Raw genomic sequence first — 27,193 nt, 5'->3', positions numbered from 1 at the left:
AGCAAGAAGTTGGATCTGGAGCAGAGTAGTGGGGACTCAGACTGGCACTCAATATAGCATGCGGCCACCACGAGCAGAGGCTTAACCTGCTGTGTCTCAAGATAGGCCCTTACTTTTGCATTTTATATATTTGAACATATGATGTGCAACTCAGAAAATTTATTGTCTGGGACCAGGGCTGTAGTGCAGTGGATTAAATTCATAGCCTACAGTGCCAGCATAACATACAGGCACTATTTCAAGTCTTGGCTGCTCCACTTCTGATCCAGCTCTTTGCTAATGTACCTGGGAAAGCAGCAGAAGATGACCCTGGTCCTGGAGCTCCTGTAACCACATGGGAGACTCAGAAGAAGCTGCTGGCCCAGCTCCAGTCTTTGCAGCCATCTGGGAAATGAACCAGATGATGGAAGATCGCTCTCTCTCTGTGTCCTTCGTTATCTCTGTAATTCTGCTTTTCAACTAAAAAACCAGTGTAACAATCGTCAAGTAATGCTGATATATCTGAAGTTGCTTTTCACATTTTTGGGACATAATTGATTTTCTGATAATATTGTGTCACCAGCTAACTTTGAGTTGACTTCTATACTTAAAGATTCTAGGTGAGAATTAAGGTCGGTGATCATTCACAGACTTAGTTTCAAGAGAAATCATCATTTGCTGGGGTGATTAAAGTGTTTGTCACATTTTTTAAGAAGTAGGACATGAAATACATTTTGAAATAGGAGACATTTAGGGAAAGTATTTTAATCAAAGAATAGAAACTGAGAAAATAGGTCAAGGTAGACATGAGAAAGCCATAGCTGAGGAAAACACAGTGAGTAAGTCTAACTTAGTGTGTATCGGAAAATAGTAAGAAAAGATGTTGGAAAGGTAAATTTGAACTAGGGCATATAGGGCACTTTGAACAAGAAGTTTGGTTTAATTGGATAATATATTTAGGTTTATATTCAATAAGTGTTTAATGAATACACAGACACATATCCCCAAAGACACGTTAGTGGTTTGTTATCAACAGAGAGAATAGGTGATAGAATTGACTAAAACACTAAAATCATTGTTAACTTCATACTAAATCTGATTTTGGTGCCCACATAAAAGCTTATATTTACCATTTTAATGGATTTTTTAGAACCCTAATTGAGAAGCAGCATTTATTCCGTCTTCTGGAAACTTCCATAAACTGATTTACTCTCAAATGACTAATATGACCAGGGCTAGCTTGGCCAAAATTAGGAGCTGAGAACTCAGTGCAGGTCTCCTACATGAATGGAAGAGATCCAATTTTTGAGCCATCACTACTGCCTACCAGTGGCAGTGGTAGAACTGGCAGGAAGCTGGAGTCAGTAGACAGGTAGTCAACCCTTGTACTACTACTTGGGACACTGGTATCTTTACTGTCATCTTTACAACCAGATAAACACATGCCATAAACAGACTTTTTTTAAAATGAATTTTTAAATAATGAGGATGATCTTTATTATTTTAACTTTCCCTAAAATTGCATTGTTGCTCAACAGATACTACTCCTGAAATGTACATTTCATGCATATAATTCAGGCCTTTGTAAAAACAGAAGTTGCTTTCAGAAACAAGATGTAATACATTAAAGTATGTAAGACATAACTCTAAATAGTCCAAGGTCATTTCCCAAATAAAATAACTTCAAATGTACAGAAAATTCTTTTTGATTGCCTTGAAGATCACACACAGTTATATTACTGTGTCAGAACATGATCCTATTTCTTACTTCTTTGATAGCTAATGTTTTTCTATCTTTTAAAATAAACCAGTATTAGAAACTTATGTATGAGTAATCTTTTTTTCATATTTTGACTTTTTAAGTACATAATGGTATTCTGTGATAACTAGATGGCAGTTACTGCAACTAGATTTAATTTTGTTTGACTTAAACAAGACATACTAATTTCTATCCGAGTGTTTTGGATGAAGCAGGTCATGGTAAAATTAGATATTGTATCAAGTGGTTTATTAAAAATTAGATAAATAATAGAGTTCTCAGGTCAGGCCCATGTAGTATAAAATATAAGCTCTCAATTAAGTTAAAAATAAGACTATGGTGCTTATCATTATATCAAAACATTAGGTATTTAAATGCTTACTTTTAACAGTGTATTCCAAGATATCTATCTCCATGTAGGAAATTGTGTTCAAATGAAAATATGCAAACACATGTATGTGTGTGTCAACATATATGCTATATAGGCCATTTCTGAATTATTGTTAAATGTTCCCAGATATTTCTGACTAAACACTGTAGCCACGTATTTCAGCCTGGAAGTGGCCCAGAAGGAGTCAAATCATATACATAACCAAGAATTTTAGTCATAATAATCCTGCTTTTCTTGTTCTATGAGGAAAAGTATACCTTCCCTTCATCAGGATAACATAGGAAACTGTTGTTTTTTGCAGATATTTTAGATTCCAGCATCCTTGCTCTTAGAAAATTGTGGTAAGTTTTGAGGGTGGGTAGATTTGGTCTTAACTACTATAGTGTGTTGAAATGTTATAATGCCAGAAAAGAAATGTGAGCATGAAGACTATGTAACTTTCCCTACTTTTCTACACATAATTTAGTATTACTTAAAACAAAATCATATAAATCAAAAAATAAAGTCAAAATCAAAGTCAACTGCAAAATACTAGCTAAATGCTTTTCCTTGAAAACTAATATTTTCTGTTGACTCATAAGTAACCCCAAAAATGAATAGCCTTCAGTTCCAATCAAATTTATTGTATATTTAGTGTGGGGAGCAGCCCGGACTGGACTGAGTTACTGGAATTAAGACTTATTCTATGCATCTGCTCTCCCACAATATGGCGCTGGGAGAGAAGTAAACAGCTTCCGCACAGCTGCCTCCAGTTCAGCTAATAAACTGTAGGACTTGCTCCTGATTGGAGGAGAGCAGCGTACTCGGCGTGTGGGCAGCCGAGTTGGGATTGGCGGAGGAGGACTATAAAGGAGGAGAGAGACGACATGCACCGGGAACATCTATGGGGAACATCTAGCTGAAGGAACACCTGTGCAGCCCCCCAGAGAGCTGGCCGGCGGTGTGCCGCTCCCCTGCGGAAGTGGGGAATGTGGCCAGGGGGAACCGCCCTTCCACGGAGGTGGAAGGGTCAGTAGCCAACCCGGGAAGAACCAGCAGCAAACCCGAGGAGGGCCAAGCAGATGAAAGAACAGCGCAGGGTCCTGTGTCGTTCCTCCACGAAGAGGGGGAGCGACATAATGGTGCCGTGACTCGGATATGAAGCCTAGGCAGGGTTTAGTGTCGTTCCTTCACGAAGAGGGGGAGCGACATAATGGTGCCGTGACTCGGATAGGAAACCTAGAACGGATAGCAAACTTAGGAGGGAAGAAACGGGAAGAACTGGGAAAATATCGGAGAGAGAGACTAGCAAACAGCCTAGGGAAAAGCCGGACAAAAAAGGTGCCGGAAGAAGCTATTGAAAGCCTAGGCATAGACTCAGATACGGACTACGGACTACGGGGGGAAGCTGGGAGAAATCTCTAAGGTCGAAAGCGAAAGTGAAAGCTAGAACAAACAGACTCGGATACGGACTGTGGGGAGAGGCCAGGAGAAATGAGGGAGGAATATTGTTGGAGGAAAGCTTGGGGAAACATACCGGGTAGAGAAAAATGTTAGGGAAATTGAAGCCGTGGGGGGCAGGCCAAGGCGGACACGAAAGCCACTTTGGGATTCTCAAGTTAGCCCGGGAATAGAGGGCGAAAAGTTGAAACCAGAAGCTGAAACGTAAGCCAGATTGGGATCCGTCTGATTAGCCCGGGGAGCAAAGGACGGGAAGCCAAACCGTGGGGCGGAGACGTAAGCTGGGTTGAATTCGCCAGGCTAGCCCGGGGAACTTAGATTGAATGCTAGTGGCGGACACGTAAGCTACGCTGTGTGACTCGCGGAAGCCGCCGCGTGCAGAGAGAGCACGGGGCGTGAATAGATAGGGAACGGGGCTGGCGCGAGGCCATGGTTCAGACGCGAAAGGGTTAAGTGCGAGACTGCAGAGTGTGCGCGCAAAGCGGGCTGAAGCGGCTCAGCCGGAAAGCCGCGGAGAAATAGCCTCGGGGCAGAGCCTGCCGGCAGGGCGAGGCGCCGGGAAGCTGCGGGGATAAGAGAAACAGAAGTTTTAGAAGTAAAGTGAGAGAAATAGGAATGCTGGAAGATAGAAGTGGAATGGGAGAAATAGGAATGCCCGGAGATAGAGAAATAGAGAAATAGAAAGGCCTCCCCTCAACATGGCAATAAGAAAGCTTGGATTCGGTCTGCCTGATTAAGTGAGGCGATGAGCACCTGCGGCGGCTAGCAGCTTATGCGCCGCAGGTCACCGAAGATAGGCACGAACCAACACTAATAAGTCTCCCCCACAATACGGCAATGAGAAAGCTTGGATTCGGTCTGCCTGATTAAGGCGGTAAGCGCCAGCAGGCGGCTCGACCAGAGTGTGAGCCACAGGTCACCGAACACAGGCACGCATCAGCGCCTAAAAACCTCCTCATAACATGGCGAAGAGAGGACCCGGATTCGGTTTGCCTGATTGATAGGACTTGCAAAGAACCTGTGGCAACTCTAGCAAGTAGAGCAGAGTGTGTGCCGCGGGACACCGAAGACAGGCGCGTATCAACGCCAAAAAATAAAAAGAAAGGGGGATCTGTGGGGAGCAGCCCGGACTGGACTGAGTTACTGGAATTAAGACTTATTCTATGCATCTGCTCTCCCACAATATGGCGCTGGGAGAGAAGTAAACAGCTTCCGCACAGCTGCCTCCAGTTCAGCTAATAAACTGTAGGACTTGCTCCTGATTGGAGGAGAGCAGCGTACTCGGCGTGTGGGCAGCCAAGTTGGGATTGGCGGAGGAGGACTATAAAGGAGGAGAGAGACGGCATGCACCGGGAACATCTATGGGGAACATCTAGCTGAAGGAACACCTGTGCAGCCCCCCAGAGAGCCGGCCGGCGGTGTGCCGCTCCCCTGCGGAAGTGGGGAATGTGGCCAGGGGGAACCGCCCTTCCACGGAGGTGGAAGGGATAGTAGCCAACCCGGGAAGAACCAGCAGCAAACCCGGGGAGGGCCGAGCAGACGAAAGAACAGCGCAGGGTCCTGTGTCGTTCCTCCACGAAGAGGGGGAGCGACAATTTAGCTAATAGTTTTGATGACAAATATGTGAATTACAGATGCTACTTGGCTTATGGTAGAGTGATGTTCCAATTAATCTAGTGTAAGTTGAAATACATTATAATTCATTAAATAGACTAGCCTACCAAACATTTTGGCTTAGTCTAGCCTATCTTAAAGGAGCTCACAACACTGTAGCAGTTGTTGATGGGCAAAGTCACTAAACATACAATCATTCCATCCTAATAGTTCAAAAGTATTAACTCAAGTATCCATCAAGCACATTAATATATCTTCTTTAAGTCTAGCATTTCATAATGTGTCAGGATATGGCACAATACTGTTGAGTTCTTTGACACAATATAACTCACGAATTGGAAGAACTGATATTGCTAAAATGTCCATTCTAGACAAAGCTATCTTCAGATTCAATGCAATCCAATCCAATTAAAGATTCAAGGACTGTTTTTTTTTTTTCCAGAAGCACAGTAAGCAATACTATAATCTGTAGGGAAACAGGACAGAGCCCAATAAAAGGAAACAATATTTATTAAAAGAGTAACACAAGAGGCATTTGATTTCAAAGTGTATTACAAAGCCTTAGTAATCAAGACAGCATGATACTTCCATGGAAAGAGGCATGTAAACCCTTGGAACAGAGTTAAGATCCCAGAAGTAAATACACACATTTTGAGTCACTTTATTTTTTGACAATGGTGCCAAGAACATACAATGGGAAGAAGGGGCAGTATATTCAATAAACGATATTAGGAAAACTGGTATCCACATGTATGGAACAAGAATAAAATTATATACTAATTTCAAACCATATATAAAAATTAACTCAAAATGGATTAAAGACTTAAGTGTCAGAATTGAATCCATAAAACTACTGAAAGTGGCCGGCGCCGCGGCTCACTAGGCTAATCCTCCACCCAGCGGCGCCAGCACACCGGGTTCTAGTCCTGGTCGGGGCGCCGGATTCTGTCCCAGTTGCCCCTCTTCCAGGCCAGCTCTCTGCCTTGGCCAGGGAGTACAGTGGAGGATGGCCCAAGTGCTTGGGCCCTGCACCCCATGGGAGACCAGGAAAAGCACCTGGCTCCTGCCTTCGGATCAGCGCGGTGCACCGGCCACAGCGCACCAGCCATGGCGGCCATTGGAGGGTGAACCAATGGCAAAAAGGAAGACCTTTCTCTCTCTGTCTCTCTCTCTCACTATCCACTCTGCCTGTCAAAAACAACAACAACAACAACAACAACAACAAACAAACAAAAAACTACTGAAAGAAAACAAAGGATGAAATTCCATGACATTTGATCAATCCCAGGGTCTGGGCAAAAACTTTGTTCAATATAAACCCAAATGATAGGCAACAAAAGGGGAAGATGGACAAAAAAGATTGTATCCAAGTATAAAGTTTCAGGTCTGACTCTGGGCATGTTAGTTAAAGCCACTGCCAGTGGTGCTAATATCTCACATGGGCACTGGTTTGAGTCCTTCCTTTCTAACTCCCTGATAATGCTCCTGGGAAATCGACTGAAAATGGCCCACAGGTTTGGGCTGCTACACCTCTGTGGGAGACCTGAAAGAGGCACTTGGCTTCTGGCTTACGGTAGGCTGAGCTCTGATCCTTGAGGCCATATGGGGAGTGAATCAGCAGATAGAAGAAATCTCTCTCAATCTCTCAATCTCTCCATCTCCCCCTCTCCCTATAACTCTGCCTTTCAAATAAATGAATATATCTTTAAAAGTATAAATTTCCACACAGTAGAGGCAACAACACAGGAAAGAGATCACCTGTGGAAATTGAGTAGATGTCTACAAATTATGCATCATAAGAGGGACTGATATCCAAAAATATATAAGGAATTTGAACAAGTCAATAGTAGCAGAACCAATAACTCATTTAAAAATTGTGCAAAAGCCCTGTGTAGACAGACTTGCTTTCTCAAAAGAAGACAAGGGAATGGTTAACATACATAAGAAACAAAAATCCTAATATAACTAATAATCAATGAAAAATAAATCAAAATTACAATGAGATATTAGCTTATATCTATTAAAACAACTTTTAAAAAATTTTATCCCATGAAGGTTGCATGTACCAATGCCATCTCACTAGTACAAGTGATCAATTTCTGTTCACAATTGATCACACTGATAGCTCTAAGAGTCAAAGGGATCACACAAACAAGACTAGTGTCTGCTAATACTAACTGATATAATCAAAAAGGGAGAGAACGATCCGACATGGGAAGCAGGATACACAGCAGACTCATAGAATGGCAGATGCCCTAAACAGCACTCTGGCCTCAGAATCAGCCCTTAAGGCATTCGGATCTGGCTGAAGAGCCCATGACAGTATTTTGGGCATGGAAAGCCAAGACACACTGGCAAAAAAAAAAAAAACCTTAAATGAAAGATATCTGTCAGTCAGATCCCAGTGGAAAGAACGGGTCATCAAAGAAGGAGGTACCTTTCTCTGAAGGGAGGAGAGAACTTCCACTTTGACTATGATCTTGTCTAAATAAAATCGAAGTTGGCGAACTCAAAAGGCTTCCATAGCCTTGGTAACTCATGACAAGAGCCTAAGGTGATTACTGACGCCATTAACAAGAGTGTCAATTGTTAAGTCAACAACAGGAGTCACTGTGCACTTACTCTCATGTAGGATCTCTGTCCTTAATGTATTGTCCAATGTGAATTAATGCTATAACTAGTACTGAAACAGTATTTTGCACTTTATGTTCTGTGTGGGTGCAAACTGATGAAATCCTTACTTATTATATACTAAATTGATCTTCTGTATAAAGATAATTGAAAATGAATCTTGATGTGAATGGAATGGGAGAGGGAGCGGGAGATGGGAGGGGTGCGGGTGGGAGGGAAGTTATGGGGGGGAAAAGCCAATGTAATCCATAAGCTGTACTTTGGAAATTTATATTTACTACATAAAAGTGTAAAAAATTATTCATTTATATGTAGAGAAGAGATTTCATGTTTTTCATGTATGTAATTTTAAGCAAAGGATGACACTTTTCAATTGTCCTCTCCCCTCTTCCTGTTTTTTCTTTAATTTTTGTGATAATATACTTTCAATTTACTGTGTAATCACAGGCTTGACCATCCATTAAATAAATAATTCAACGAGGAGAAAGACCATTTTTCTATAGGAGTATAGGAATGGGCTATAAACAATAATCAAATCTCAGTCTGGAAATTTCATTAATGTGCATTGTATTTTTCTACTTTATGTATTATCTACCACAAATCAGAAAAAAAAAATGATATCTGTCCCCAGTTGCATCCATTTTGCTGCAAAAACAGGATTTCCTTCTTTTTTGTGGCTGAGTAGTATTCCATCATGTATATATACAACATTTTCTTTATCCGATAGCTAGGTTGATTCCATATGTTAGCTATTGTGAATTGAACTATAAACATGGGGGTGCACATAACTCTTTCGTATGCTGATTTTATAGCCTTTGGGTAAATTCCCAGGAGTGGGTTGCCTGTGTTGTACAGTAGACCTATTTTCAAATTTCTGAGAGATATTCAGTGTTTTCTGTAATAGTTGTACTAGTTTACATTTCCACCTACAGTGTATTAGGGAACCTTTTCTTCTACACCTTCACCAGCATTTGATAGCTTTTGATTTTTAGATCATAATCAATCTTACTGGGATGAGGTGAAATCTCATTGTGGTTTTTATTTGCATTTCCTTGATGGCTAGAGATCCTGAGCCTTTTTCCATTTATCTGTTTGCCATTTATCCTTTTGTATACACAAAAAATGCCATGACAGAGCAAGAGCTTGTCAGATTAGTCCCATTCACAATAGCTACAAAAACAATTTCAAATACCTTGTGATAAATTTAACCAAGGATATGAAAGATCTTTAAAATAAAAGTTACAAAGCATTAAGGAAAGTAATAGGAGAAGACACACAATAAATGGAAAAGTGTTCCATGTTCATGAATTGGAAAAAATTAATACCATCAAAATGTACACACTACATAAAGCAATTTATAGATTCAAAGAGAATCCAATCTAAATACCCAAGATATTCTTCTTAGATCTAGGAAAAAATGGCCCTAAAATTCATATGGAAATACAAGAGACTCCAAATAGCTAAAGCAATCTTACACACCAAAAGCAAAGCTGGAGGCACCACAGTAGCAGATTTTAAGACATATTACAGGCAGTTTTAAAGAAAACAGCCTGATACTGGCACAAAAATAGGCAAGTATACCAATAGAACAGAATACAAATCCCAGAAATTAATCCATAGATCTACAAAAAACTAATCTTTAAGAAACAAGCTGAAATGACTCCCTCAAGGAAGGACAATCTGTGCAATAAATGATGTTGGGAAAATTAGAGCTCTGAAAGCAGAAGTATGAAACAAGACCCTATTATGCGCCCTATACAAAAGTCAGCTCACAATAGATAAATGATCCAAATCTAAGACTTGAAACTGTCAAATTACTAAAGGAAAACAGAAGGAAACACTTAAAGACATTGGCATAGGCAAAAACTTCTTGGAAAAGACCCCAAAAGTAAGGCAATAAACGTAAAAATAGACCAAGATTACATCAAACTAAGAAGCTTCTTCACAGTGAAGGAAACACTCAATGAAGCAAAAAGGCAATTGACAGAATGGTAGAAAATATTTGCAAACTATGTATCTGATAATGGATTATTATCCAAAATACAGGAGGAGCTCAAGACATACAACAACAACAACAACAACAACAACAACAAACCCAGTTAAAACAACTCTCATCAAAAATATGTTAGAAATACAAATGTTCTTTCTTGGTCATTGTAGCTAAATTCAGTTATAAAATGTGTATTCAAACTTTATGTCTACCAATAGATGAAAGGATGAAAAGAATGTGGTATATACACAAAATGGGAAATTATTCATTCTTAAAAACATTCTGCTATTTGAAACAGCATGAATTAACCTGACAAATATTACATTAAATGAAATAAACCAGGTACAAAAAGACAAATATTGAATAGTCTCACATATGTGTGGCAACTAAAAAAATTGAATTCCTTGAAACCGAGAGTAAATTGCTACCAGGGTAGACAGTGAGGTATTGAGGAAATGATTGATAATAGGTTCAAAATTTCAGTTAGATAGGTGGAAATAGTTCAAGAGATCTATTATAGAACATGGTGACTACAGTTATTAGCAATGCACCATATTCTTAAAAATCATTGACAATAGATTTTGTATTTTCACCAAAAAAGATAAATATGTAAGGCGTATATATGTATATGTATATGTTAGTTAACATATATATGTGTTAGTTGATCTTACCATCCTAGAATGTACAGATATTTCAAATCTTCATGTTGTATGCAAAATACAGATTTACAATTTCTCTCAACTAAAAATAAATTAAAAATGAAGTTTTTTTTTTTTTAAATGAGAGAAAACCAGAACCAAAAATTGAAGGGACACTAAAGAGTATTTTTTTCAAAATGACAACTAAATTAACTGTGTATATATTAATACATTTTACATATTCACTAACATACAGTGTCTAATTAAAATACACATACATTCACACACAGACATTAATATATGTATACACCCACACAACCTTTATAATTCTCCCTTCATGCGTGACATTGCTCAGGGCTTTGTTTTATTTCATTCTTCTATGAAGAAATCATCATTGACCTTTGAATATTGTGTGAAAACTGGTGAGTTAGTATTTTTCCTCTTGAGGGTAATTGAAATAGCTGAATTTTACTTCATTAACTTCATTTAGAATCATAAAAAAATTTACTTAATATTGTTCCTCGGCCTGAAATAAAGAAACCCCATGTTTTTAAGTTTTCAGGATACATAACCAACCACTTTGTGAACATTTTGAAGCACATGATCTCTTTTTTGAGTTTATGATTTTAAAATTAAAATAAACATTTATATTAATAGAAATAACAAATACAAAAAATGAAAAAGAAGTCAGAAAAATCTATACAGAATTCAAATATGGTCACTTAATCCTATCGTACCAGTCCTGAAATAAATAGTTCGCTAACAGTCATTTCATTTAGTGGCTCATTAATAGAGTTCACTGGTCCACATGCTCTTTCAAAATTTTTAAAAATTGAAATATCATAATTTTAATCAAATTGTATTATATTGAGCATAAAATCTGATGAGGGGAAAGCTGTTAATTGTCAAGATTTTGTCTTTGGAGGACAAATAATAACAGAGGTCAAGGGAAACAAAGAGATGACATAATGGTAATTATCCTTGTTGGTTTTTATAATTCTAAATGAGTTCTCTTAGTTAACTTTAATTTTGTTAAAATTATTTATGCAAAGATTGAACATAAATATATAAAGGACAAGATGGGCACCATGAAAAATTATTTGAGCATATTCATCTCAGATTAAAAAGAATTATCCTCATTAATACCAACCTAATCTCTAATCTGGTATACCATACTAGACCTTTTCATTATCTGAAACTATCACAGAAAGAATCTATTATGCAGTCAGTTAATCTGTGAGTGCTGCCTGTAATACTCCTGTGTTTTCCAAAAATAACAGGAAAAATTAATGGAGATAATTAGGAAAATCTTTCAAGGTAAACTCCAATGCCATACCTTTATAAACCTGTTTTACTAATAGCTATTTGCAAGTGTATGAACATTTCAGAAAAGCCAATGGTTTGTCTTCTTGGTTTTATAGCAGGGTTTGGGCTGCTTCTCCATGTTGCACTTAAACCATATTGTCAGTCCCAAGTTTGACAGGGCCATCAGTTCAGAAACAGAGTTCTATAAGTACTAGTATCACTGTTACAAATTGTAAAACTTGTTAAAGTAGGAGAGGCTGCTTTTGACTTCTAACTGGGAAGGGTGAGGTTTAAGAAGAACCAAATGGATTAAGTTAAATTATTCCTTAATTTGTTTCAGATTTGTTCCCTTCTGAGGTTTCTCATGTGCATATACGTCTGAGGAATGTTTAAGGTTTCATCCAAGATTTTTTTAAAATGCCTATTTGATTTTTTTAACTACAACACCTTATAATTTTAGTGATTAGAAATCTCAAATGTTCAAAATGATATTTTTATCAATCTCAAAAAGCTAGTGATCTACAAACTGCAATGTTATTTATAATTATAAATGTTCTTACCTTTACATCTTTGACATTCATCCTTGTTCCTTCCTTCCCAACAAATATATCATCAATATCCACGAGCATGTACCTGTCCAAGGACAATGCCAGTCTCTTCCCTGACAAAAAGGAGATGGCATCTATGAAGATGAGCTTGTGCAGCCAGAAGTTCAAGTTGTTGCCAAAAAGAACTCGCTGGATTCCATCATGAAGTCCCAGATCCTGAATGACTGTAGCATAGAGTGTTTTACTGGACGAGGATGAAAGGGATTTTTCTGTCTGTAATTCTGTTAAAAGCACAGGCTGGTAGGTTGAATGATTATATTGGAAAACAGTCCAGTCTTCCCCAGGAAGAGGGCCTTTCTCAACCTTGGGCGCTTTGGTGATATGCAGCAAAGGAGACTGAGGGTTGACAAAACAGTCTTTTAGAGCGATATTATTGAAAAGGTTTAATGGAAAGCCTTTTAATTGTGTACTTGGTAAGCTGTTCTCATTGGCTTTATGAAAACCGATTATACTAACACTGTATTCCACACAGTATTTTTCTAAAAGCTCTCGATTCCAGGAATCCATGCTGGCATACTTCAAAATGTTTTCATAAATGACTAAAGTATATTTCCCTTTGCCACTATCTGTAAGGGGAGGCATATCTCCCTTGCCAGGAGCAATGACCATGTGGTACTGAAATCGACTGGATTCCAAGATAGCTATAATGTCTTGACCGAGTTGAGAGTATTGGCTTTCCACAAAGAGGAGGACAGTAGGGTCGGTTTTGGACGTATCAATAGGTTTACCTGTTTTCAAATCCATTGACCGGTATGGTAGAATTTTGATGCCAGCACATTCTGCTTCTGCGGTGGTTTCAATAAGTGTCATTTCCTGCTTGTAGCCAGAGTAGAGGAAATAGGCAGAAATGACAATGCTCACCAAGCAAAAGGTAACTAATAGAACAATCAGTGTTCGAAAACTTCTCCGGAGCTTCACAATAAGATTCATTTTTTAAAATGATGCTTTGGAAGCTTGTTCCAATTTCTTTTCTTAAAGTGTCATAGTGAATAAAGTAAGAAATGGTGCAAATACCACTTCCCAGAAGTTCATGTAACCATTGCAGATCATGTAAAATATTTGAAAGGATAACAAATGAGTTAAAGCTGGAAGGAGATGTGCCACAAGGGCAAAAGCTGAAGAGATTCCAAATGTATCCAACACCAAAAATTGCTGCAGAATATACTAAGCATTATCTGAAAAAGAGGAGAAATGTAATAACTGAGACAAATATAGAACCATAAATATGTGTAGGTATATGCTAATATCTATGAAACATAAAGGTTATTTCAGTGCATTAATATGCTAAAATATACTTTTTAAGGATTTATTTATGTACTTGAAAGTCAGAATTACACCCACACAGAGAGAATCTTCCATCTGCTGCTTCACTGCCCAGATGGCCATAAGGGCTACAGCTGAGCAAGCCTGAAGCCAGAAACCAGGTGCCTCATCCTGGCCCCCAAGATGGGTCACAGGGGCCCAAACATGTGCGTTGTCTTTCGTTACATTTCCAGGACGTTAGCAGGGATCTGAAGTGGAGCAGCCAGGATGCAAACCAGGGCCCATATGGGATACTGGATTTGCAGGTTGTGGCTTTACCCGATATTACACAATGCTGACCGCAATATGCTAAAATATTAATAGTCATATTTACAATTAGGTTTTAGTACTTGGAGTATGGTAAACTTTTCATTTCTTCCAAAATACAGAACACTATCTGAATTTGTGCAAACATTTGTATGCATATTGGAACATATATTGAGAGTATTTTTCAACTAAGTCACCTCAAAAAATGGCAGTTAAGCAAGTAAGCTATAATGTAAAATGTTAATTACTATAAAACTGATTCTCCTTGGCTGGTAAAAATTCTATACATATAGATTAGGAAATCAAGTATTTGTGTGTGGCTTACAGCAGTAAATGTGTCCTTAGGTATGGCTGGAGAGCTAAGAGGAATGGATTCTTTTTGTCTTAAGTTTATGGTAATTACAAGGTTCTCTCATTATTGATACATCTTCTCTATTATCAATGACAAACCTAGAGAGAGGCTATGGGAGAAATAACAACAGGAAGAAGGCATTTTCAGGGTCCCTCTAATGAAAGAGATACCGGGAAGTTTAGATGAGAAGAGAACTTGATGTGTTTTTCTCATATTCCTTAATTTGACCAACTTGTGAAATCAGAGTTAAAACTGAGTTTTTCTGTGTTACTTTTCATACAACAATCATATGTTCAACTCCTTATGACTTCCTTTAGTTCAAAACAAAACAAAACATAGACAACATTACAAAAAAAACTTTCTCAAACTGTTTCATCACATATAGACATTATCTATATACCATTAGATGTTTTCTTGGTAAAGATGGATCTGCTTTTTACTTAATTCCTTTCTATGCAACTTTTCATCTTTCTCCTCAAAATTATGCTACAGTACTTACAGGATTTTCCATTTCTCACTTTACTAAAATAGTATCCCTAGATCATGCTGTCATTCTGTGAATCACAAATATAGAATGTAAATGCTTGAGTTTCTATATTTTTTAACTTGGATATCTGAGTGATTAATACATGTTAATGAAAATTAAAAGCTTACTAAATTAAATAACTTAATATTACAGTATTATTTCATGATTTCCAACTTATATTTTTATATTCTGAAAGAAATTTTTTCCTTTTGTTAAATAAAAATCAATGTTAATTTGAAATAATATTTGGTCTTAGATTTTAGAAAAATGTCGAAACATTTTTGAAAGTTTACAATTTGCAATTTTAAAATTTCTACTGTATACTTTGTCTTTAGACTTTATATAGTTAAAGTAAACCTATTTTTCCCCCTGAAAAACATATACCAATTGGTAAAACCTCTCCCATGATTTCACACTCATTTTGAGGGAAATTAATGCTGTATATTAGAGATTTACTAATACTGTGCTTTCAAATAAAATATCTTGTTACTTATTTGCTTTCCAAAGCCTTTCAAGTGTCTCATAATTGCTCTCTTTCATACAAACTGAATTCCATTTTACTAAAATGAAATAAAATATGATAATAAAAATTCTTTGGTTTGTGAAATATTTAGTTATATCATAGATTTTACTTTTGTATATATCCAAAAATGCTCATCAACACATGTTAAAAATAAAGATTACAGTTAAGGGTAGATATATATTAATGAGATTAATGTGGAATTTGTTAAAGGAGATTATTCAGCATTTTAATATATCAATACCTGGGCTTCTCCAAGTTCTTATATTTGATTTAAAAAAACATTTAAGCGAACATAGAATCAGCCCTACCTGATCCTCATACTCAGTCCAAAGGGCCCCATAGCAAAAATCTATTTGATCCACAATACTTTATATACGTTTGCTTAGTATTTTTAAAGAATTGATTTTTATCAGAAGATTTGAAGCAAAGCTAAACATGTGAGCAATCAATAGCTTGTTAAAGTGTTATTTATTAGAGCATTTATAAATATTATTTGTTTTTGAACACACAAAGGGCAGGATATCAGTTTTACATATTAAAACAGCCCATCCTAAAGTACAATAGTGAAAAATAAGTAAAACAGCCCACGGGACTAGAAACAGAAAACCCATAGAGTGACATTCAATGTGAATATGTTCAGTTAGAAAGACAGACACATACTACCACAAGGTAGATAAGTGTGTTTCCATTTGAGTGTTTTAATTTAAGGAGTTACCTTTCCCATTCCATCCTCCCATTTGTCCTCCTCTGATAAAATTTGTCACTGAGTGTGAGGAAGACTGGACCATAAAGGGCGCTACATATATCAGTAATGTTGCCATATGCCCATGTGGAAGGAGACAGTAGGAGGACATTGTGTCAGGTGCCAAATAAATGCAAACTGATGTGTTTGAATCTTTTCCCTAGTGCTGTGCCCTTCACAAACAGGAGTGGGGTAAAGGCACATCAGGGAGTGTGGTGGGCAGACCAGCCAAGGTAGGAATCTAGGTTCTCAACATAAGTCAAACAATTGAGATCATTTTCTATAAGACACATATGTAATTCAAGCCATATTAGAGTAAGGAAAGTCATTTAAGGATAATGTTGAACACTACAATCATGGTCTTAAAGTGTAAAAATAGACGGCATACATTCTTCAGAACTTAATTCAATACCCTGTGCAAGATGAACATGAGGCCAGTTAGCCACAATATGGAACATTTGGGAGCTGCTTCTTTTTCCAGCTTTGCCCTTACACAGTGGTGTTGACCTTTATTATAGAATGAATAGACAATGTATGGATCACTCAGTACATTGCATCTTTGACAAACCAGTATTTCTTTAACCACCATACTGAGTTAAGTTAAAAAGCCTCTCATTTCATCTCAATTCTTATGACTATGTCAAATGTCATAATAAATGTATTGTTAAAAATTTGGAAAGGAAGACCTGCTTATTATTGGTCATCTAACATGTGGGTAGCATAACCCCTGATAAGACTTCAATGATAAAACGTAAAGCTGTTTACATGATGAATTCCTTGTTTACATTCTAGTTTTTGAATACATTGTTTCAAGGTGTGTTTGTTTTATTTTTACCTTTTATCCTTCCAAGTTGGCTCATTACCTCAGCATTACTGGAAAAAAATATCCCAGAATCTTTTTTTCTCTTTTAATACTAGATAATACAAATACATTATTGTTATGTATATGCTTTAAAACTGTTCTTTCACTTAGTTTCAAAATGCTTTTTTTTTTGAAATTCTCTGTAATATTGTTTTCCAAGTATTCTACGTAATTGTAAATTTTTACCAATCTCTGCTAGCAGCAGCATAGCCACTATAGTTACCACTGCAGCAACTCATATTTTTGAGAGAAAAATTCAGAAGAAACCTGGGGAACAGAAAACACTTTACATTTATATGGGATTATGTATTTCTTGAAGGTGATCTAGTGAGATATTGATAATCAAACTTGTACACTGATGTTTAGCTGACATTTAAAAAATACAACATTAAACAAATATGTTCCAAGTCTTCACTTCTACAAACATTTCAGTATAATATTTATTTTAGTGTTACCATAAGTTGTACATCTATTGCTCAGTTTAAGCATTTATAGGTTTCCTATTGATAGGACATAATGTTTTAACAACACTACTTAGTAGATTTAATGAGTGTTTACTATTTGTTAGTCAATATGCTACATTCTTTGTATTTGTCATTCTGTGTACTTCTTAGTAGTCAATTTTTAAAATGAGGAAACTGAGATTGAGGTTGCTGTAGAAAAGAACTAAATTAACACTGCTAATATTTTCTGGTGTTAAGGTTGTATGTTACACCAGTTGCTCTTGAGAAACAATAAGGATTAAGTTAGATGGAGCCAAAAAATTAACAGGTAGCATAATTAAATAATTAACCTTAGTAACAGCAAGTTGTATTTCAGTGTTAAAAATTCTTATATTCAAAACTAGAAACATTTACTCCAAATGCAGAGAATAGCTGGATTGGGTCAATAATAAGAAACCGTTTGTAAACTGAGATCACCTAAAAAGTTGCAGTAATCTAACCAGCTTGAAATTTTCGTGATGCCTGGTTGAAAACAGTTGATCAAAGATTCTATTTCTACGTAATTTGTGAACTTTATTTTATTTTTAGAAATCTTATGCAGAAAGAATAATTTCTCGTGATTTTTTAAAATTAAAAAATGTTACGTAACTTACCATTTGTTCATATAAATTCATGGCTTCTAGGCTCCCCTGGAGCAAGTTCCATGTTATATAACCACCTTTCAGAACGAGTGCAGCATTTTAAATCATAGCTCACCAACACATACATGATGACAATGTTGACCTTCCTAGAAATACCTACATAGTTCACACTCAGTAGTAAAGGTAAGCATTCTTCGTTCATTGTGTGTATGTCCGTGTGTGTACGTGTGTGTCTGGATCCCATTGTAAGATTATTTGTTATTCTGGGTCATGATCAAAAGTGTGTCACAAACACTACTCAAAAGAGTTTTGCTAATTCAAATAATTTAACCCAGTTTTAAAAGAATTATAATTTTTAAAAATTTTAATTTATATAATGGGAACACATTTCATGTATTTCATCTATGTAATTTTAAGAGCATAATGCTACTTCCCACCCTATTGACCCTTCTTCTTTCACTCCCACCCTCCCCCTTCTCTTTCCTTTATTTTTCTAATTTTTATGATGACATACTTTCAATTTATTTTATAATCACAAGATTAACACTCTATTAAATAAAGAATGAAAGTAGTAAGCAGAAACACCAGAGTTCTTCAGGAATATAGACAAGGACTGGCTGTAACAAATAATGAAATCTCCAAATGTTGATTTCCCTCATATACTTTATATTTTTTGGATAGTCTTTGTTAGTCACTACAAATCATGGATTTAAAAATTTAAAAATATTTGAGCTGTTAATCAATGTGGTCTCTTATGATCCTGGGTGAATTCCTAAAATACCCCATAATGACTCAACAGAAGTTGAGATAACGAATTTGTTGATATCACTTGGTTTGGTCCCTTTAAGTTCTATTCAGATCTGGGCCACAAAATATCCCTGTGTTATTTTCAGTAACAGCCACACTGACATAAAACATAACATTTTTTCAAAAACGAAGGTTCAGTATGAGTCAATGCTACATTTAAATAAAGGTAGTATACTTAGTTTATGACTTTCTGAAAAATAATCTTTTCCATCCCCGTAACCATTCAGTTACCATTTAACATTTTTATACTTCATATTTTCTTAATTTTGGTGATACAACATGAATTTATTTTAGTTTCGAAAGTGTACATTCCTGCCAGTACAAACTCCTAAAAGTATCATTTAAACATAATGATAACATTACAGCCCTGATACTATGTTGTAACATAATAGTATACTAGGTACATAGCTCTGAGCTATCAGCTTTATTCTTACTTCAAAAGATTATGAAGGCAACTCAGTAAATAGAAGAGTAAATGTCAGACGGCTTCTTTTATCACTACTTCCCACAGATGTATACCCTGACTTTTATCATTTTCTTAGGTCTTGTTTTTTAGAATTGAGAAAGCATGATTTTTTAAAAAGAAAGAGTATATATATTTACAAAGTAAATGAAATATATATATGTTTATTGGGTTATTAGAAAATATAAGGACTGAAATAAATAAAATTAGAGAAGAAAACACAGAATTAAATCCAAAAAAAAAAAAAAAAAAGACAAACGATCAGCCAAACGAAGGGCTGTGTTTTTGAAAAAAATAAATAAAATTGACACACCATTAGTCCAACTAACTAAAAAAAGAAAAGATCCAAATCAATAAAACCAGAGATGAAAAAGAGAATGTAACAAGAGACACCACAGAAATAAAAAGAGTCATCAGAAATTACTACAAAGAGTAGTATGCCAGCAAATGGGGAAATCTATCAGAAATGGATAGATTCCTGGACACATGCAACCTACCTAAATTGAACCATGAGGACATAGAAAACCTAAATAGACCCATAACTGAGACAGAAATTGAAACAGTAATAAAGGCCCTCCCAACAAAGAAAAGCCCAGGACCAGATGGATTCACTGCTGAATTCTACCAGACATTTAAAGAAGAACTGACTCCAATTCTTCTCAAACTATTCAGAACAATCGAAAAAGAGGGAATCCTCCCAAATTCTTTCTAGGAAGCCAGCATCACCTAAATCCTCAAGCCTGAAAATGATGCAGCATTGAAAGAGAATTACAGACCAATTTCCCTGATGAACATAGACACAAAAATCCTCAATAAAATTCTGGCCAATAGAATGCAACAACACATCTGAAAGATCATCCACCAGATCAAGTGGGATTTATCCCAGGTATGCAGAGATAGTTCACGTTCGCAAATCAATCAATGTGATACATCACATTAACAAACTTCAGAAGAAAAATCATATGATTATCTCAATAGGTGCAGAGAAAGCATTTGATAAAATACAACACCCTTTCATGGTGAAAATTCTAAGCAAATTGGGTATAGAAAGAACATTCCTCAATACAATCAAAGCAATTTATGAAAAACCCACCATCAGCATCCTATAGAATGGGAAAAAGTTGGAAGCATTTCCACTAAGATCTGGTACCAGACAGAGATGCCCATTCTCACCACTGCTATTCAATATGGTACTGGAAGTTTTAACCAGAGCCATTAGGCAAGAAAAACAAATTAAAGGGATACAAATTGGGAAGGAAGAAGTCAAACTATTTCACTTTGCAAATGATAGGATTTTTTTTTTTAGCGGATCAAATGACTCTATTAAGAGACTATTGAAACTCATAGAAGAGTTTGGCAAAGTAGTAGGTCATAAAATCAATGCACAAAAATCAACAGCCTTTGTATACACAGACAATGCTATGGCTGAGAAAGAACTTCTATGATCAATCCCATTCACAATAGCCACAAAAACAAATACCTTGGGATAAACTTAACAAGGATGCTAAAGATATCTACAATGAGAATTACAAATTCTTAAAGAAATAGAAGAGGATACCAAAAAATGGAAAAATCTTCCATGCTCATGGATTGGAAATATCAACGTCATCAAAATGTACATTCAACCAAAAGCAATTTATAGATTCAATGTGATACCATCAAATTCCAAAGATATTCTCAGATCTGGAAAAATGCTGCTGAAAATCATATGGAGGCACAGGAGACCTCGAATAGCTAAAGCAATCTTGTACAACAAAAACAAGGCCGGAGGTATCACAATACCAGATTTCAGGACATACTACAGGGGAGTTGTTATCAAAACAGTGTGGTACTGGTACAGAAACAGATGGATAGACCAATGGAACAGAATAGAAACACCAGAAATCAATCCAAACATCTATATCCATCTTATATTTGATCAAGGATCTAAAACCAATTCCTGGAGCAAGGAAAGTCTATTCAACAAATGGTGCTGGGAAAATTGGATTTCCACGTGCAGAAGCATGAAGCAAGACTCCTACATTACACCTTACACAAAAATCCACTAAACATGGATTGAAGATCTAAATCTATGACCTGACACATTCAAATTATTAGAGAACATCAGAGAAACCCTATCTGATATAGACACAGGCAAAGACTTCTTGGAAAAGACCCTGGAGGCACAGGCAGTCAAAGCCAAAATTAACAATTGGGATTACAACCAATTGAAAAGCTTCTGTACTGCAAAAGAAACAGTCAGGAAGGTGAAGAGGCAACCAACAGAATGGGAAAAAATATTTGCAAACTATGTAACCGATAAAAGATTAGTAACCAGAATCTACAAAGAAATCAAGAAACTCCACAACAACAAAACAAACAACCCACTTAAGAGATGGGCCAAGGGCCACAATAGACATTTTTCAAAAGAGGAAATCCAAATGGCCAACAGGCACATGAAAAAATGTTCAAGATCACTAGCAATCAGGGAAATGCAAATCAAAACCACAATGAAGTTTCACCTCACCCTGGTTAGCATGGCTCACATACAGAAATCTACCAACAACAGATGCTGGCAAGGATGTGGGAAAAAAGGGACACTAACCCACTGTTGGTGGGAATGCAAACTGGTTAACCCACTATGGAAGTCAGTCTGGAGATTCCTCAGAAACCTGAATATAACCCTACCATTCAACCCAGCCATCCCACTTCTTGGAATTTACCCAATGGAAACTAAATTGGCAAATAAAAGAGCTGTCTGCACCTCAATGTTTATTGCATTTCAATTCACAATAGCTAAGACATGGAATTAACCTAAAAGCCCATCAACAGTAGACTGGATAAAGCAATTATGGAACATGTACTCTACAGAATACATCAGTTAAAAAAAATGAAATCCGTTCATTTGCAACAAAATGGAACAATCTGTAAAACATCATGCTGAGTGAAATAAGCCAGTACCAAAGGGACAAATATCCTTTGTTCTCCCTGATCTGTGACAACTAACTGAGCACCTAAAAGAAAACCTGTAGAAATGAAATGGACACTTTGTGAATCAATGACTTGATCAGCCCTTGTCCTTGACTGTCGAGGAATAACTTATTACTTTATTCCTTTTAGCATTATTTTGTTCTACTTAATACCATTCGTTTAACTCTGTAATTAAGACACAATTATTCTTAGGTGTCTAAATTTAAATGAAACGTGATCCCTGTTAAAATTAATAGTGGGAATAAGAGAGGGAGGAGATGTACAGTTCAGCACATGCGCAATCAGACTTCCTCCTAACAGTAGAGTTAGAAATGTGCCAGGGGATTCCAATTCCATCCCATCAAGGTGGCATGTACCAATGCCATCTCACTAGTCAAAGTGATCAGTTTCAGTTCATAATTGATCATAATGATAGGTCTAAGAGGGATCACATAAAGAAGACTAGTGTCTGCTAATACTAACTGATAGAATAAAAAAGGAGAGAACGATCCAACATTGGAAGTGGGATGCACAGCAGGCTCATAGAATGGCAGATGTATTAAAGAGCACTCTGGCCTCAGAATCAGCCCTTAAGGCATTCAGATCTGGCTGAAGAGCCCATGAGAGTATTTTAGGCATGGAAAGTCAAGAAACTCTGGAAAAAATAATGACCTAAATTAAAGATCTCTGTGAGTGAGATCCCAGTGGAAAGAATGGGCCATTAAAGAAGGAGGTACCTTTCTCTGAAGGGAGGGGAGAACTTCCACTCTGACTATGGCCTTGTCTAAATAAGATCGGAGTTGGTGAACTCAAGAGGCTTCCATAGCCTTGGCAGCTCATGACAAGAGCCTAGGGTGATTACTGAAGCCATAAATAAGAGTTTCAATTGTTAAATCAACAAAAGGAGTCACTGTGCACTTAACCCCGTGTAGGTTCTCTGTCCTTAATATGTTGTACCATGTGAATTAATGCTATAACTAGTACTCAAACAGTACTTTATACTTTGTGTTTCTATGTGGGTGCAAACTGTTGAAATCTTTACTTAGTGTATACTAAATTGATCTAATGTATATAAAGATAATTGAAAATGAAATCATGAAGAATGGGATGGGAGAAGGAGTGAGATATGGGATGATTGCGGGTGGGAGGGAGGTTATGGGGGGTTAAGCTGCTATAATTCAAAAGTTGTACTTTCAAAATTTATATTTATTAAATAAAAGTTAAAAAAATAAAACATAAGGACTTTGAGAATAAGGAAATGGCTGTGTCAGTATTTGTTTTTTGCCTTTTAAAATTTAGACATAGCAGCCAAAGGCTTCCTGAGGCCACACTGAAAAATCATGTATTCATGGTTTGAGGTTCAGTAGTTTTTTTTAAAATTACTTTTTCATCATTGAATTTTACATTAACACTATTAAAATAATTTAATGTCTCCAGAATATATGGGCCTGATTTTAATAGAATTAAACAATCTTGCAACGGTTATATTTGCCTTAAGGGTTCCTGACATGCAGATAATTCTCTTTACAACCATGGGCTGCCTTTGGGATGTATCTGTGGCACTGGCCTCATTGTGTATTGATTTGGGAGTAATATTGACAGTGGGACATTCAGAATAAGGCTAGAACTGGACACACATTCTAAAATTGAATTCAGCCTTCTGCTTTTTCCTTTTTCTCCCTTATTTAAGAAGCAAAGATACTTATCTCACCTACATGTAACAAATAAATGCATTACTCTTTTATAAGAGCGTATAAATTGTCAGATAAATTTGTAAATTTAACTGTCCCTCACCATATCATCAAAAATGTAAATTCCTTTGCTTTAATCTGTTCTTCATTCCTTTGCCTCCAGAAAATATTTTTCCCTTTTTTTGACACTGTTTTTACAGTGACTGAGTTAAAAAGCTTGCTAATGGATTTAATGCGGAAAAATGTCAGCATTGATCAGCCAGTTTGTGTCACAATCTTTCCATTTCCTACCTCCATTTTCTTTTTTGTCCACATCAGCAATTTACTTGGAAGCTAGAAAACATGATTGAGGACACGCACTATCATGATTTGCTTCCTTGCTTAGATATAATCTGATTAAGAACCTTCTCCTAAAAATAAACATTTATTGCCTATAAATTGTCTCTTCTAAAAAGGTAATGTGAAATGCTTAAAAAACTTACATGAACTTTTTTTCTGATAAAATTTGTATGTATTTCACACTATGAAAGTATTATGAAAAATCTGGAAACCCAAAAAACTGAAATAAAACAAGCATTACTGAAAAATTTTTTTCAAGCATATTTTCTATTACCTTTGTTGTATATATTTTTGTAGTTGTGACCATACAATATAATTTTTCTTATCTTTTCACTTAAAATATAATAGTAGTAATAGCAATAATAAAAAGAGAAACAATTAAGACATCCTTCTTATATCCATCATTGTTTTTCATCCCATTCCTCCAATTTATTACAAGTTGTAGCCCCACAACCTAACTCCACAACCTTTGAATTTACAGAGAAACATAAAGTGTGGGTTGATTTGGCTCAAAACCATCCTGGGAGTGATGCTGACTTTCTCCCACTCATGTATTTCCAATCTAAGGTGTTTCTGCTCCACTTCCTTGCTTCCCTTTGTCAAAATAAATGTGCATCTCCTCTAATGTTTTCCTCTTGTCCCCAGCTCTTGTCTGAAGCATCAACCTTTCTTTTTTGAGAACTTTGTTCTGAATTGGAAATAATGATGTTATTGATTGACATTGAACAGCATCTATACATATTTTGAGGGTAATTGCAATATTTTGATATCTACATATCTTGCCTCAATCACACATTCACTTTCACTCCTTGGTTAATCTGCCTTAGGTATATTCCTATTGATATATTTTTGGCTCGATTTATTTATCCATTTACATTTTAATTTTGGAGGGTAAGCACACAACTTGAGACCTACCCTCTTAACCAGTTTTCAAGTATGCAATATTACTGATATCCCAGGGTATGTTTTTAAGTTTCAGTTTCTCATTTTATTAATAGAATGATGCATACATTGTTCTTTCTACCTCAATCATTTACTTTCTTCTTGTATTATTTTATAACATAATTTTTCTACCATTCTTATTACTCAACCCTTTATCTTGTATTTCAGCAAAGGAAATAAATTTTCACCAGGTTCAGAACTGGGTAACTAGGGGCCTACAAGATTACCTTTGACTACTGAGGGGCCTATGCTCCCAGAGCTGTGTCCTTTATTTCCTCGACGGCTCAAAAATATGTTATTTATTAGGTAATTTTCATAATAAAAGCCAAATTAGTTTCAAATATGAGGAAGTAATGAAATATAAGTAATGTATCTTGCCTAAAGTCGTAAGTCACAATTATAATTAAAAGCTTGCAATTAAAATTAGAAATAGATAAAATAATAAAATGAACTTATTTATTCTCAGTACAGTCAACATTTTTTATTACACAAATCATAAAATCAAGTAAATAAAACGTTTGTTATTTGGGTCTCCCAACTTTTTAAACACTAGAGGGCGATATGTTCTTGCTTTTATACAAAGATAGACCAACAGCACCTGTTCTCAGTTGACAGTTCACCACAAAAAAAAAAAAAAAAAAAAAAAAAAAGGTGCAATTACATGTGTCCCTTGGTAATCATAACTTCATTCTCTTGATGAATATCATCTTGTGGGCAACAGCGAAAGTTAAGAAAATGAATGTTAAAACATGAATTATGCTGCAATTCCTCATAAAATAACATTTTAGTGAACTCTCTTATATTTGTAACGATCAACTTCGTATTGCTGATATGGTGCCATGATTTGAACTTTTATTGCTGATTTTTGAGATGTAGCTTCATTTTATTTTAATTATGCATCAAAGAAAAAGCAATAAAACATTAATTTGCTTTTTTCAACTTTTAAATTCTAAATATTTTCTTAAGAGAACAGATATAATATCTATAATTTAAGCATAAAAGAAACCAAATTTGACCTCTCTTCCTCTCTTGGTTCCAAGTTACCATTTATCTAAAATATATTTTATTTTTTAAGTAAACATAAAATGTATTAGTTTTTGTAAAATAGAGCTACTACTCAGCTTTGCATTCCTTTATTATTAGGCAAACATGTTTGAAATACTCTCACCCACAAAAAAAAAAAGACATGATTCCTGAAAATCTGAATCTTTGAATGTTTAATAATTTTTAATATTAGTAAAATATAATTAACATTAAATTAATGATGATAAAACTTTATATACAAAAGAAAAATATACACAATGATTTAGTTGGGTCTCTATTTACTTTCTAGATACGAGATGGAATAACCAAATTTTAATTAAAATTTCCAATGGTAAGGTGGTATTATTATTTATTTACAAGGAAGGTTTTCCAGAAACTGACATCTATTCTCATCTTTACACCTTTAAGTTTGTGAATTATAATTTATCATTTACCTAAGAATCTGTAAAAATACTCATTCATATAAGGATGCTTTGTAGATGATTTGAAAGATAATGGATCATTAGGAAGTTGTATATGCCATGAAACACACTCAAATCAATCATTCTCACTAAGTGAACAAAAGCATAATTGACTTTATTTCTATTCATGTTTTGGTTTTCTCTCCAAAGTTACTTTTCTCAGATTAGTAATAAAATTTGTTTAGGAAAAATATGTTTAGAGTTGAAGAAATTTTGCTCAATAATTATCACAGAATTTGTCATTAATAAGTGCTTAATAACACTGTAAGATACAAATTGTAATTGAAATGCTAACATAAAGGTGTTAGAAAACATAATCCAAAATATCGTCCTTAATAAGGCTTCATCACATGATTCTACTCAAGATTAAGGACACATGCCTACACACAAAAGTGATGAAAGCCTATTTGGAAAAGTGACCAAATAGCAAATATTACACAAGCAGACAATCCTGGAACCTAGGCAGTTCTTCAGTTGCTGCCAC

The 27,193-nt window shown here is 35.7% G+C and overlaps 1 protein-coding gene across 1 annotated transcript in view; it reads right to left on the bottom strand.

The window, feature by feature from the left end:
• The window catches only part of NDST4 (N-deacetylase and N-sulfotransferase 4), a 295,027-nt gene that overhangs the window by 244,758 nt on the left and 23,076 nt on the right, over nucleotides 1-27,193 (bottom strand). Inside the window, exon 2 of the mRNA XM_051820067.2 lies at nucleotides 12,308-13,530. Coding sequence (XP_051676027.2) covers nucleotides 12,308-13,285 — 978 coding nt within the window. The 5' untranslated portion in view covers nucleotides 13,286-13,530. The remainder of the gene's footprint in view (nucleotides 1-12,307; nucleotides 13,531-27,193) is intronic.

This window comes from Oryctolagus cuniculus, chromosome 8 (assembly GCF_964237555.1).
Source record: "Oryctolagus cuniculus chromosome 8, mOryCun1.1, whole genome shotgun sequence".
In the NCBI taxonomy this organism is placed as follows: Eukaryota; Metazoa; Chordata; class Mammalia; order Lagomorpha; family Leporidae; genus Oryctolagus; species Oryctolagus cuniculus.
The sequence above is the reverse complement of the archived record's forward strand: the minus strand, read 5'-3'. Positions and strand labels throughout refer to the sequence as shown.